The 15,337-nt window shown below is 45.4% G+C and overlaps 1 protein-coding gene across 3 annotated transcripts; it reads left to right on the forward strand.

The window, feature by feature from the left end:
• Positions 1–783: 783 nt before the first annotated feature.
• ormdl2 (ORMDL sphingolipid biosynthesis regulator 2) lies at positions 784–12,787 on the forward strand. 3 transcript variants are annotated; one of them, XM_080217825.1, is made up of 4 exons: positions 784–930; positions 3,918–4,102; positions 10,810–10,961; positions 12,366–12,787. In XM_080217825.1, exons 2-4 carry the CDS (start codon positions 3,929–3,931, stop codon positions 12,499–12,501), a joined length of 462 nt encoding a protein of 153 aa, XP_080073951.1. In that variant the 5' UTR covers positions 784–930; positions 3,918–3,928; the 3' UTR covers positions 12,502–12,787. The 3 variants fall into 3 exon arrangements, with proteins under 3 accessions (XP_080073951.1, XP_080073952.1, XP_080073953.1); XM_080217826.1 differs by having other exon boundaries at positions 3,921–4,102; XM_080217827.1 differs by lacking the exon at positions 784–930 and adding an exon at positions 1,205–1,924 and having other exon boundaries at positions 3,921–4,102.
• The last annotated feature ends 2,550 nt before the right edge of the window (positions 12,788–15,337 follow it).

Consider the following 15,337-nt stretch of genomic DNA (forward strand, 5'->3'; position numbering starts at 1 on the left):
CAATTTTAACGTGGACCTAAAATAGCTGTTTTCTGTATAACCTAATGGATTGTAAGAAACTGATGTAAATAAATCAGTTATAAGATTAAAGAAAAACCTACCATGTGGTACCTTGTCCGAAGGCTTTGCTAAAGTAGACAACATCAACTGCACTGCCCTCATCTACCTTCTTGGTTACCCTTCAAAAAACTCAATCACATTTGTGAGATGTGAGAGGTTTAAGGAGGCAATTTCAGTGCTTGGGATTAGACAACTGAAGGCACTGCCACCAATGGTGCCAGTGATGGAAATTGGTGGGTGGAGGTGCTCATAAGGCCAGAATTACAGGAATGTAGAGATTGGGTGTTGTAGGGGTCATCCAGTGGGTTAGAAATAGGGCAGCTGTAAAAGGGCTAAGAAATGGGGATGAGAATTAGAAATTTGAGGTGTTATGGGATTATAACAAACCAGCTGAATGTTATGTTTGCATTGCAATCAAAATAATTTGTTTTAATGTATTCCCCCCCCCAAAAAAACTGCACCTTTCTGACTCCATTATGTGCTCATATGTGGACTGGGGGAAAAGGTGCCAATTTTCGGGTTACCCAGTTAAGTGGGAGCTCGGATTTCACTCCCATAACTGTTAACTTTAAAAAAATTCAAAACTTGATTTTCGCTTTAGTCACTAACATTGACAAATTTTTTTTCTGAAACGACTAATCGCCGCCTTGAAGCGGACATTGCGCGTTTTCTGATAGGCGACTTCGTCGATTTTCAGAGCCGCCGTGCAACCTAGACTGCTAGTGGGGGGGGCGGGGTCAACAGCTGAGTGACGTGGAGTTCGACCAATCACAGGGCGGAGCCAGCTCTATCAGCTAACCAGCAGCCGAAGTGGGCGGACCTAGCGGTGACAGGTTAGGTTGAGCAGTGGGGCCTTGCTGCTCGGAGTTGGTAAGTGAGTGTGTATTGATTTCAGTATGGCTTTTAAATGCTTTTGAAGATATATTCCCTGTTTTTTTAAACAAATAAGCAGATAAGTTAAATGTTAGCAGGTCCTTTTTATTATCGTTAATAGCCGTTACGTTTAAAGGCCTGTTTTTCGGCAAGTGCTGAGAAAACAAGCTTAATTCCACCTCGTCCTTTTCTGTTCACTTTTTTTTAAAAAACCCAAGTCCCTGAGCATTTTAGGAAGCATTTAATCCTCACTAGCAACTTATTTCAGTGGTGGTAGGGATTTTTCTGGCGGATGTGTATCTTGCCTGTTGTTGGTTGTTTGAAAGGGATTTTCTAACAAAATGTTAAACGCTTTTTACAAGATGCAGGAGAATATTTTTATTGCTATTATAATGTCAAGCGGAAGTGACACTGTTGATACTTGTAACACTGTTCACCTTTTGCTTTGGTTAGTTGATCAGGGTGTCTGATCCTCTCCCTGCAGGGATCAAGTCTGAAAAACTTGGGGTGACGGTTGGTAAGAGTAAAAGGTTTGGAAATCCAACTAGGGAGAGATTAAACAGATGAGCACTCCTGCTACTTGTTCAACTATAAATCTACCTCATGGAACTGAGTAGATTTCTCCAGACTGGTTCTTGAGTCTTTTAACAGTGCAGCTACTTGGCCCAGGTATCAGACCATTCAGTCTGCTATTGAGGTCATGAATTCCATTGCTGATGGTATTATCTTGATCCCAAAGAGATCCCACTCATCCAAGGAGAATACAGTTGCAAACAAATGAGAAGAACTTGTCAACCATCTTTTCACCCCTTAAAGAATGTTTGATTGACCTTAGTTTGTGCATATCACAGAGTTTAACTGCGTCACTGTGCAGTTGGTTTTACTGCTTTTCCACATGCCAGTGGTCAGATGCTTGAATCCCACCAAAGAACTTCCAAAACCAACTACTTCGCTGATCTTACCTTGACCTTTTTGTGGAGTCTGTGATGTGGTGGGTTGCCTTTTGATTTCTTTTTAAACAACTTATATCTATATAGCGCCTTTTTAACCTGGAAAACGCTCCAAGGCACTTCACGGGTGCTGTCATCAGAGAACAGTTTGGCACCAGCAGTAGGGTAGATGACCAATAACTTGTTTAATGAAATAGGCCAGAAGGATTGGCTTAAAGTTGGAGAGAGAGGTTCAGGGAGAGAATTCCACAGTTTAGGTGTAAGGCAGCTGGCATGGTGGGGAGGGAGTTGGGATACAGGCAGTGGAATTTTAGATCAACTCAAGTTTATAGAGACTTATTCTCCTCTGTCTCTTATCGTTAACCATCCCCTGCATCATAGCAGACCAGAACACAAGTTCTAGAAGGTTCAAACTTTGTCACCAATGGGAAAGACGGTGTCACTGTAAAAAATAAAGCTGCACCAACTAATTTCTGTTCTACTGCTTGACGTGAATTACAGCAGGAGTGCATAAACTCTGATTTAAATGAAGGGATGGTGGAAAACCTGGACAGCTTTGCTCTGTGCGCCAATAATGTAAAATGGACCTGGCAAAATGCACAAATGCACCAGGCGATCAACTTCATCCTGAATGTGGCAGTTTTGTATTGTCTTGAATGAGGCTGCCAAACCTGTTTCACACCAGATGTACAATTGTTTTGGCATCTCCTCACCTCAGCTTTGCTGTGATCAGGCATTCACCATGCGGCGGTGTTCAGGAAGCTTGAGGGCCTCCAGAGACTTGGTTTTTCCCTCCCCATCTCACTGAGCCATGATGCAGGGTGGGGGATCAGTGCAGGGAAGGGAGCTAACTCTGCTTTCAAAATAGTAAGTTTTAATGTGAGTGATGCCCTTCCCATTTCAGCCATAGCACAGTGGGTAGCACTTGCCTCTGAATCAAAAGTTGTGGCTTCAAAGGCCTACTCCAAAGACTTGAGCAGAAAAATAATGCGGTACTCCAATACAGAGGGAGTACTGCATTGTTCAAAGGTCAATACTGAAGGGGTGTTGCCTTTTGGATGAGGTGTTAAATTGAGGCCCCTGTCTGTCCCTCAGGTGGATATAAAAAATCCTACAGCCACTGTTTCAAAGAAGAGCTTTGGGAAAAGATGTTGACTATCCAGCAACTTTTTCACACGGAGGGTGGCGCGTGTATGGAATGAGCTGCCAGAGGGGATGGTAAAGGCAGGTACAATTATAACATTTAAAGGACGTTTGGACAGGGACGTGGATGGGGAAAGGTTTAGAGGGATAGGGGCCAAACGCAGAGCAAATGGGACTAGTTCAGATTTGGAAACCAGGTCGGCATGGAGGAGTTGGACTGAAGGCCCTGTTACCATGCTGTATATCTCTGTAGCTTTATAAGAGTAGGGTGTGAGTTCTCCCTGGTGTCAACATTTGTCATTTGAAATAAACATTCAATAATTGTTTGTCTCATTGCTGTTAATGGAATCATGGGCGGCGCGGTGGTGCTGCTTCACAGCGCCAGGGACTGGATTTGATTCCCGGCTTGGGTCACTGTTTGTGTTGAGTTCACACACTCTCCCCTTGTCTGCATGGGTTTCCTCTCTCAGTCTGAAAGACGTGCTGGTTAGGTACATTGACCTGAACAGGTGCCGGAATGTGGCGACTAGGGGATTTTCACAGTAACGTCATTGCAGTGTTAATGTAAACCTTACTTATGACTAATAAATAAACTTTAAAGTCTTGATTTGCGCAAATTGACTGGTGCGATAAATGCAAGGTTCTGTTTGCTGTTCAAGTGTGTCAACTTTGCATTAAAAGTAGCGCAAATGCTGGCTTTGAGTGAAGTAAGGAGTAATAACGTAACTCTTCTGGTGTGCAATAACTGAAAAAAAGTATGCTTAACTTTTGCTAGTTCTGTTTTTGGATAAACTATCATTTTGCTTTACCCGGTTAATGCAGACAGCAGCTATAAGTGAAGGGCAGAGAATGAAGAGCACTTTGCTTTATGAACTTTCCCCTTCTTTAAAGTAGGAGACAGGATGAATGTTGGTGTCGCTCACAGTGAGGTTAATCCAAACACCCGGATAATGAACAGCCGGGGAATCTGGCTGGCCTACCTCATTTTAGTCGGAATTCTCCACGTTGTCCTGCTGAGCATTCCGTTCTTCAGCATTCCTATGGTGTGGACCCTCACCCATGTCATCCACAATTCGGTGAGTCACGGAGAATGGGCGGAGGGATGGTGGGGTGGCAAAAATTCATACTTTTAAAGGACTGCCACCATCCTGTGTGAAGAAAGGCATGGTGCAAAAATTGACCTCAGTTATGGATGGGGGGAAGAAAAGCGCTATGGGCACCAACTGATCACAATTTAGTGATCCCTGGTGGAATGGACAAACATCTGTGAATATTACGTGGGCACAGGATTAAGCTTGATTTCCCTGCCGCATCATGACCTATGTTTGCACATGAAGGATGTGATCATGGTGTGGAAACCCTGCCAGATCTTTTCCTCTGTATTGTTGAATTCCTGTTGTTGCTGTCAAATTTCATTGTGATTTGTTGTCCATTTTCCCCTCTTTAATGTACTGACTGGAACACTATTTCTCCAGGTTCTAGCCGTCTTCTGTCACTGATTATTCTTTGCGAGTGAGCTCAGGCAGTGAACACCAGTGACTGTTCCACTGTGGCAACACAGCTGAGCCCAAACCCATCCTGTGATTATCTTCTCTGTAACAGTGAGCATGCTGGTTGGAGCAGTCACCCAGTGACCATTGCTGAGTGCCAGTTTCTGTCTTTTCATTTCATTGTACAGCCTTTTCCCAAAATGACCAGAACAGGAAACAGTTAACCCCCATTTACTGAGGATGGTGTGGTATTTATTACCCATTACCATGAGGCAGAGAGACTCCAGTATTTAACTGTACTTGACATGATGTGAACTACTCAGTTTACTATGTATTTCAGGAAATCAGAATGGCAGTGTTGGAAAAGCACACAATGAGAAAATCAGTTATTACTGGAAATTTCACTAATAGCGACAGTATAAACTGAAAATTTCTAATGAGAACAGATCCCTGTTGTCCAAGAATCTCGTTTTCAGTATAATCTTATTTTCAAAGTAAGTTCTCCCTGTTGCTGGCAAGGGCAGCATTTACAGCTCCCCTAGTTGCCCTGGAGAAGTGATGGTGAGCTACTGCCTTGAACATCTGTAGTCCATGTAATTTGCCCCACTCCCTGAAGTCTGATCATGCCCCTGGAAGGGGCAAATGTTCTGTAATTTTTCCCTCTATCCCGCGTGCCCCCAACTCATTCAGAGACAAGGAACAACACAGCCTGGGAAACAGGCCCTTCAGCCCAACGAGCCCGCGCCGCCATCTTAACATTACCAGTCTCCCCCCTCCACCCATGACCCTTATCTATGCTTATGGCATTCCACATTGAGGGAAACTAATTTAGGGACAATTTATTACCTCCAGTCAGCCGAATAGCACATCTGTGGGAGGAAACCGGAGCACCCGGAGAAAACTCACGCAAGCACGGGTAGAATGCACAAACTCCCACAGACACCGGCCCAAATCCATGTGTCTGCACAGCAATCAGTGATAGTCACTGAGCTGTCGTCTTGCCCAGCATCTGGTCCGGTTTAAGTGTACACCAACGACATGAAGCACTAGGCCAATCTCGAAACATCCAAGAGCAGCTCTTGTACGACCCATCGCGTGTATGCCCCTCGTTGGACAACAAGGCGGACCGACTTAAAACCCGTGAATTAAAAGAGAAAAACATTAGTATCGTTCCACATCCTTATACGTTACCAGGGACGTCCCAATGCTAATAATGAACCTTATTTAAAACAGTCCCCTATATCCTTCCATCTCCAACCCACTCATGTGCCTGTCTAAGCAACTGTTAAACAACTCCAGCGTGCCTGCCTCCACCACCTTGCTTGGCAGAGCATTCCATACCCCCACTACCCTCTGTGTGAAAAACCTCCCTCTAACATCCGTGTTATACCTCTTCCCCCTTCACCCTAAGCCCGTAGCCCCTTGTACTGTGCGTTTCTAACAGAGTAAACAGTGGTATGCTATTTCCTATCTATACCCTTCATAATCTTCTATACCTCTATTAAATCCCCCCTCAGTCGCCGTCTTTCAAGGGAAAACAGCCCCGGTTTGTTCAATCTTTCCTCATAACCCAGTCCTTCCATACCAGGCAACATCCTGCTAAACCACCTCTGCACTCTCTCCAGGGTCTCCATGTCCTTCCGGTAGTAAGGCGACCAGAACTGGGCGCAGTACTCCAAATGCAGCCTAACCAACGTTCTATACAACTGCAACATTAGACTCCAGCTATACCCCTTCCTATAAAGACTAACATACTATAAGCTTTCTTCACAACCTTCTCCACTTGTACTGCCACCTTCAAAGACTTGTGCACTTGCACCCCCAGGTCCTGCTGTGTTTCTGTACTCTTTATAGGCTTACCCTTTATCATATAACTCCCCCGTACATTATTCCAGCCAAAATGCATCACCTCACATTTAGAACATACAACATTACAGCGCAGAACAGGCCCTTCGGCCCACGATGTTGCGCCGACCAGTTTAAAAACAATGACCCTCTAACCTAAACCAATCCCTTTCCATCCATAAACCTATCCACGGATCTCTTAAACGCCCCCAAACTAGGCGCATCTACAACTGCAGCAGGCAGGGCATTCCAATCCCTCACCACCCTCTGGGTAAAGAACCTACCCCTGACATCCGTCCTATAACTACCCCCCCTTAATTTAAAGCCATGCCCCCTCGTTATTATTTATCAGGATTAAACTCCATTTGCCATTTATCTACCCAATATTCCAGCCTATCTATATCCCATTGTATTGCCAGACACTGCCCGCCAATCCAGCCATCTTTGTGTCATCTGCAAATTTGCTGATCACACCACTTACTCCCTCTTCCAAGTCATTTATATATACTACAAAGAGGTCCCAGTACTGAGCCCTGTGGCACACCACTAGTGACAGACCTCCAGCTAGAAAAGGACCCTTCCACTACTCTTCTCTGTCTCCTCTTAGCAAGCCAGTTCTCAACCCATCTAGATACCTGGCCACGTATCCCATGAGCCTTAATCTTTTCTACCAACCTACCATGAGGGACTTTGTCAAACGCCTTACTGAAATCCATATAGACGACATCAACGGCTCATCCTTCGTCGACCGTTTTTGTCACCTCCTCAAAAAATTCTACCAGATTCTTAAGGCAAGACTTCCCCTTTACAAAGCCATGCTGCGTATCCCTAATCAGATCGCAACGCTCTAAGTGCTCATACATCCTATCCCTAAGAATCCTCTCCATCAACTTGCCTACCACTGACGTCAAACTCACCGGCCTATAGTTACCAGGGTTATCCCTCCTACCCTTTTTAAACAACGGTACCACGTTCGCTATCCTCCAGTCCTCTGGGACCTCACCCGTGTCCAAAGAAGAGACAGAGATTTGCGTCAGAGGCCCAGCAATTTCATCTCTTGCCTCCTTAAGCAGCCTAGGATAAATGCTATCAGGCCCTGGAGATTTATCAGTTTTAATGCTACTGAAAAGCCCTAAGACTTCCTCCCTCATAATGGATAGTTCCTTCAAATGGTCTACAGCTCCCTCGAAGACTGTACCAGACATCAAGCCCCTCTCCTTCGTGAATACTGATGCAAAGTATTCATTCAGGATCTCCCCCATTCCCTCGGACTCTAAGCACAATTCCCGTCCTCTGTCCCTGAGGGGACCGATTTTTCCCCTAGCCACCCTTTTGTTCCTAACATAGGAGTAAAACGCCTTTGGATTTTCCTTAATCCTACCTGCCAAAGCCATTTCATGCCCCCTTTTTGCCCTCCTAACTCCCCTTTTGAGATCCCTCCTACTCTCTTTGTACTACTCCACCGCTCTCTCCGTTCCCAGTTGCTTAGACCTAACATACGCCTCTCGTTTCTTCCTGACCAAGTCCTCAATATCTCTAGTAATCCACGGCTCTCTAATCCTACCTTTCCCATCCTTCCTCTTAACTGGCACATGCCTTTCCTGCACCCATTTCAGTTTTTCCTTGAAAGACTCCCACATGCTTTATGTGGACTTGCCCTCCAACAGCCTATCCCAGTCTGTATCCCTAAGCTCCTGCCTAATCTGGCTGTATCTAGCCTTCCCCCAATTTAGCACCCTCCCCTTAGGACAGCACTCATCCTTTTTCATTAGTATCCTAAAGTAGACAGAGTTGTGGTCACTAGTAGCCACATGTTCACCTACCGCAACCTCAACCACCTGACCCGGCTCATTGCCCAGAACTAAATCCAGTATAGCCCCCTCTCTAGTCGGGCTATCTACATACTGCTGCAAGGACCCTTCCAATACACATCTTACGAATTCCTCCCCATCCGAACCCCCAGCTCTAGGCACCTTCCAATCCACCCCACGGAGATTAAAATCTCCCACTACATCAACCCTGTTCTTCCTACACTTATCCAAAATGTCTCTACATATACCCTCTTCCACTGCCCGCGGGCTGTTGGGCGGTCTGTAGTACACCCCTAGCATAGTAATCGCTCCCTTCCTATTCCTCAACTCCACCCACAGAGACTCAATGCCCAATCCCCCTATATTATCCTCCCTCTGCACTGCTGTGATGTGCTCCCTAACTAACAGCGCCACTCCCCCTCCTCTTTTCGACCCTCTCCTGTCGTGCCTAAAACACTTATACCCAGGAATATTTAGCTGCCAGTCCTGCCCTTCCTTTAACCATGTCTCCGTCACTGCCACCACATCTAAATTCCTTGTGAACATTAAGGCCCTAAGTTCATCCATCTTACCCGTCACACTCCTCGCATTAAAACAGATGCACTGAAGACCTACAGGCTCACTCGGATCCTCCTCCTCCTGGGAGATTTTCCTATCATCTATACTTACCCTGTCACCCAACTCGCTCCCATCCCAGTGCCTACTGAGCTATCTGTCTCCTCCCCACCCCCCTCCATATTAGTTTAAACCCTGCAGAAACACTCCAGCTAACCTCCCAGCTAAAATATTTGTACCCTTCCCATTTAAATGTTCCCCATCCCACTTGTATAGGTGCCCTTCCCTCACAAAGACTTCCCAATGGTCTACAAAAGTAAAACCCTCTATCCTGCACCAATCCTTCAGCCACGCATTCAGCTGTAGGATCTCATTATTCTTAGCCCCGCTATTACTAGGCAGTGGCAGCAGCCCAGAGATCGCCACCCTGGAGGCCCTGCACTTCAGCCTGGCCCCCAACTCCCTGAACTGCCTACATATATTCCGCCCCCCCCCCCCCCTTCTCTTCCTTCCTACATCCTTCTCTCCTATGCGTATAATTACATCCGGCTGGGTCCCTTGGCCCTTCAAAATTCTCTCTACCCTCTCCGACACATCCTGTACCCCTGCTCCAGGGAGGCAGACTGCCATCCTGGAGTCCCGCTTTTGCCCACAGAACCGCCTATCAATTCCTCTAACCCTCCCATCCCCCACCACTATCTCACATCCAGCCCCCTTCCTTCCCTCCGTGGCATTCTGGTCTTCCTCTCTTGCCCTTTCTACCCCAGTTGTCACCTTACCCCTGATATTTTGGGAGACTACCTCTGGAGTAGTCTTTGGACCATGACTCCTCTTCTTTTTCCCCTTCCTAACAGTAACCCACCCATTCCCCCCACCTAGGCTCTGGGATTTCCACGTGACCGTGGTTCCTATCCATTATTGCCTCGCTCTCCCTGACTAAAAATAAATCTTCCAGACGCAGCTCTAATTGCCTAACCTGGGCCCTCAAACGCTGCAACTCCAGACATTTGGTGCAGATGTGGGCTTTCGGGAGACACGGTGTCTCCAGGAACTCCCACGTATTGCACCTAATGCAGCTGACACATCTCCCCAAGGACCCTGCCATTTACCTGACCACCCTTAGAGTTATGGACACAGAAATGGAAAACAGGAAAAAATGGACCAGTAACTCACCTTGCCTAAGCCTGCTCTCGCAAAGCCCTTACAGCACTCACTCTGCACCCACCTCACTCCGTTGCCTGCTCCCGACGCTGCCCGCTGTCTACTGCGGCCTTCTTTTTGTACTCCCGCACTCCCTTCCCGACTGCTCCCGCTACGGAAAGCGAAAACAAACAAAAGACGCTGCAAGTAGCACTCAAATGTTCCCTGATTCAGTGCAGTGCAGAGTAGAGCAGTGAATCTAATCCACATCTTTCTGCTGCAGGCCACTGTCAGAGCAATGATCTTCATGGCACTGACGCTTTCAGAAGGCTTGCTTTTATTTTGGCCAGGTGGAGTTTTTTTTTAGACATATCAATTGAAAGAAAAGTTCCTGTTGGATTGTTCTGGACTACACACTCATGGACTGGCCCATTGCACCTTAGCACAAGGTGGCAAGACATAATGTGCCTTTGATCATTACACATTTGCCACTGAGGTAAATTATAGGGATAAGTATATTCTCAGCAGTTAGCATTAAATAAAAACCAAAAAAACTAGATATTGTTACTGATGTCAATAGACTAACCCAATGTGCAGTTCTGATGTTGTACTTGGGTGTTACGTTTTTTAAACTGGTTAAAATCTTTGCTGCAATTAGCATAGAGCTGTCAGTGTATTTTCCTGAAATGACTTTGCAGCCTAAAGCCTAGGTTTTTAAACCACATGTTCTTCATATGGAAGACATTGCATATGGGATCCTTAATTCCTTCAGCAAGAATAATGTGAAAAAGATGGAGACAGATCTACAGGCTCCAGCTGTGCTGAATATCCCCTAGGTTACTCTGAGCTATTTCCATAGTTGCTGATGACCTCTCCACTGAACAGACAAAATGGCAAAGGCCTTGGTCGGCACCAAGTGATGTACCAAGTCTCTGTTTGTAGGCAATGTATTGGTTTCTACACACGGTTAAAGGAACACCATTTGAAACTCCAGACCAGGGCAAGGCACGATTACTTACACACTGGGAGCAAATGGATTATGGGATCCAGTTTACATCTTCACGCAAGTTTCTTACCATCACTCCAATAATTCTGTAAGTCCTTGTTCTGTTTTCAGCGCAACTGTTTTATTTGTTAAAACAGAAACAAATTCTATTGTGACAGTAGAGGAAGGAAGGAAACTAACCAGTGAGCTCCATGTTATTAATAGGGAGTTAGCTATGACTCTGGCCTCTGAGTTAGAAGATTGAGAGTTCAAGGCAGACTTGACAGGCACAAAAATCAAAGCTGATACTCCCACTGCAAGACTGAGGGAATGTTGCACAGTTGGAGGATCAGTTTGAGGGAGCGCCGCGCTGCGGGAGGGTCAGCGCGGAGGGAGCGCTGCGCTGCGGGAGGGTCAGCGCGGGCGGAGGGTCAGCGCGGGTGGAGGGCTGGGCTGCCGGAGGGTCAGCGCGGGCGGAGGGCCGGGCTGCCGGAGGGTCAGCAATGGCACGGGGTTGCAGTTCTTTCCAATCTCCTTAGGTCAATATTTATCTGCCAACCCACATCACTAAAACAATTTATCTGGCATTAGCAACTTGCTGTTTGTGGCAGCTTGCTGTGCGCACATTAGCTGGCCACGTTTTCAACATAACAGCGACTACACTTAAATACTTCATTGGTTGCAAAGAGCTTTAGAACATCCTGAAATCATGAAAGGTGCTATAAATATTTTAGATGCCATCATTTCTGTACATGATAATCTGATGAAATGTGGTTCCATAATTGATGTGGTATCTCTGGGATGGAAATTTCTGTCACGCCCCTCTTGCTGATCAGTGAGGCTTTCCACAGTCGACAAGCATGTCACACCTGGTGTAAAGCCCAGTGCCTGTGCTATCATTCCCATCCATATGGTGGAGGGGGAAACTTAAAAATGATCATCCAATAATACAAGGTCTTGGAACAGGCACAAAGGTTATTTACTAAAATGACACAAGACTTCAGTTATGAGGGGAGAGAGAAAAATCTAGGATTGCTCTCCTTAGAGCAGCAGTTAGGGGGAATCCTAATGATGTTAAGATATCTGAGAGGTTTGCACAGTGTGAAATGGAGATACTGTTTCTATTGGCAAGAGATCAGTCACTGGAGGACCCAGGCTTAAGGTGATTGGCAAAAGTGCCAGAGGGGGAGATTTCAAGTTTTCTTTTACGCAGCAAGTTGCTGTGATCTAGAAGGTGCCACCTGAAAGGACGGTGGAAGCAGATTCAATCGGAACTTTCAAAAAGAATTTGGATAAATATTTGAAAAGGAAACATTTTTAGCACTCCATCAGTCCTACCTCTAACAGTGCAGCACTCCCTCAATACTGCACTGGGAAAATGACAGAGGGAAAGTGGGACTAAATAAAAGAGCTGGCACAGGCACAATAGGCTGAATGGCTACCTCCTGCGCTGTGTGATTCTACCAGTTAGCATAAGTGACAAATAGTCATTAAAATTGTTTTTTCCTTTCAGATATATGCTAGCAAGTTTCTACACTAAATATAACGTTGTTCATTTCCTGGTGAACACCACATCTTTGCTGACTGCACTCATTCCCAAACTCCCGCAGCTGCACGGTGTCCGAATCTTTGGCATCAACAAGTATTGAGTGGGTGCATGACTGCTGGGCAAATGCTGAAAGAAAGGTAATGCTGCCAGTAGCTCCAAACAGCCTCAGAAAGAGGCCAACTTGAGCGATGGGCTTAATGTCCATTTTTGCAGTACAGTGAAGGAATTGCTGGCACTACCTCTCGAAACATCAACTGTTTTCTTACCTGCGCAAGTGAAAGACTTTGTATGTATGAGTTGTGCTCCTGTGTATAAGCTGCTTGTGTATAATTTTATACTTTTTTCCTTTGCATTAATTGTATACATATAAAAGATGTTTCTGTCAATGCGGCTGTGGAGTAGTGTTTGTGTCTATGTGTTTAGAAGAGGCATGTTGTCGAGCAAGTCTGCTCCTGTCTACGTAGCTGGTTTAGTCCTAATAACCAGAAGAGAAATGTCTTGCTCACTCCTACTATGTGACAAGAGTCTTTTGCTGCCTTTCTGTCTTTAACCTTGGCAGAGCTGCTGCTTGAAATGACCTCTTCTTGTAATTGACTCAACTCCAGTAATGCAGCCTGAGCTGGGAGTCAGTCTTGATCCTTTTTCTTGTATTCTACAGTGGTGGTTATTGAATCCTTTGGCATACTTTTAAACAACATACAAAAGGGCTGCTTGCTATGGTGTGACAATAAGGGGCCCTCAAGTCTGGCATTGCTTGAAATTGTAACTCTTTAACACAATAGACCAGTAACATGGTGAAATTTCAGCATCTCCACTACCACCTCCACTACAATACTTAATTCAATTAGTCACATTCCGTAGGTGATAATGCTAAAGCCCACTGCTAATCCTATTGTACACCTATGACTTGTTTAGCACTGTTTAATGGGGAGTTAATGGTTTGTCAGACTTGATCAGATCCCTTATCCCCAAGCCCAGTAATACAGTTCCCATTGTAAATTGACAAAAATAGCTAGAAGCACAAAGCCAAACTGAGCTCTTTCAACTGTTCCACTTCCTGAAGCATTGAATAGCAGTTGTCTCACTCTTAGAAGCCACAAATGCTCATGCAGTTTAATGTTACCTATTAGTTAAGCAAGCATCAGCTGGTTTAGTGGATAATATGGATAGCCCTAGATCAAAAGGCTGTGGGTTCAAATTCCACACCAAAAACTTCAGCACAAAAATCTGGATTGCCACTCCCCTGGTGGCTACTTGTGAAGGATGACACTTTTTGAGGTGCTATTGATGGGTATGTTTTATTGTTCCATCTCATCTGTCCTCCCTGGTGGATTTGTTAAAGATCCCATAACACTATTTCAATAAAACAAAAACACACACACACACACACACACACACACCACCCCACCCTGCTCCTGGTTAACATTTACCCTTGGCAATTATCACTAAAACAGAGTACATTGTCATTAATGCACTACTGGTTTTGGGAACTGCTGTGCAGTGACTGCCACAACACAAGTGATTACAAGCAATCACTTGAGCTTGAGGAACTTGTGTTGCTCAAAATGAGAGATGTGCTAGCAAAGGCTTTTGTCTTCTATGCAGCAGGGTGGGCATAACAATGTCAAATTTTAAAGGGAGAATCAATTTATATTACATGAGAAAAGGGTGCCTGGAGAAAGCAACTAGCCTCTTTTAATTCAACAAAAAGCACAGAGAAATGCTAGCTCATACAAATGCAGGAGAAGGTCATTTGGCCCCCTGAGCCTACTCCTCCTATCAAATTCATAAGAATGTGGAATTTGAAACACAAACAGCTTATGTTTGATTCTCTGCCTAATAAGAATCTACCTCCACCTTCAAGAAATTCTGTGGGTCACTGAATATTTTTGAGTGTTGTACCAGTGTTGACAATATTGACAATACTAATGGAGAGCTACAGTCCAATGATAGAATGCATATTCATGCAGGATGGCAATTGGTTGGTAATCTACTCCATGCCTGCAAAACTCAGAACATGTCTGTTAGCTGTGATTCCAAGTGGACAGTACTTACTGAGCAATCTCAAGTGTGCTAAGAATTACAGATGTGTGGAGGTACCAGTGTTGGACTGGGGTATGTAAGAAGTCGCACAATACCAGGTTAAAGTCCAACAGTTTATTTGGTAGCACAAGCCACTAGCTTTTGGCATGCTGCTCCTTCATCAGGTGAATGGGAGTTCTGTTCAGAAACACGGCATGTGAAGACACAAACTCAATTTACAAAATAATGGTTGGAATGCGAGTCTTTACAGGTAATCAAGTCTTAAAGGTGCAGACAATGTGAGTGGAGAGAGCATTAAGCACAGGTTAAAGAGATGTGTATTGTCTCCAGCCAGAACAGTTAGTGAGATTTTGCAAGCCCAGGCAAGTCATGGTGGTTACAGCTAGTGCGACATGAACCCAAGATCTTGGTTGAGGCCAACTTAGTGTGCAGAAGTTGGCTAGCGGTTGCTGCTCAGCGATTCTGCGTTGGCGTGACGGCTGCCTCAGAGAACACTTACCCAAAGATCATGCCCGTGACTGCCGAAGCGTTCCCCAACAAGAAGGGAACACTCCTGCCTGGTGATTGTCGGGTGGTGTTCATTCATCCATTGTCATAGCATTTGCATGGTCTCACCGATGTACCATGCCTCAGGCCATCCTTTCCTGCAGTGTATCAGGTAGATAACGTTGGCTGAATTGCAAGAGTATATACTGTGCACCTGGTGGATGGCATTCGCACGTGAGATGATGGCATCTGTGTCGACCATCTGGCACGTCTTAGAGGTTGCTGTGGCAGGATTGTGTGGTGGCGTGGTCACTGTTCTCCTGAAAGCTGGGTAGCTTGCTGCGGACAATGGTCTGTTTGAGGTCGTGCAGTTGTTTGAAGGCAAGAAGTGGGGATGGCCGTGGCGA

This window comes from Carcharhinus amblyrhynchos, chromosome X, assembly GCF_965287045.1.
Source record: "Carcharhinus amblyrhynchos chromosome X, sCarAmb.v2.hapA, whole genome shotgun sequence".
Taxonomy (NCBI): Eukaryota; Metazoa; Chordata; class Chondrichthyes; order Carcharhiniformes; family Carcharhinidae; genus Carcharhinus; species Carcharhinus amblyrhynchos.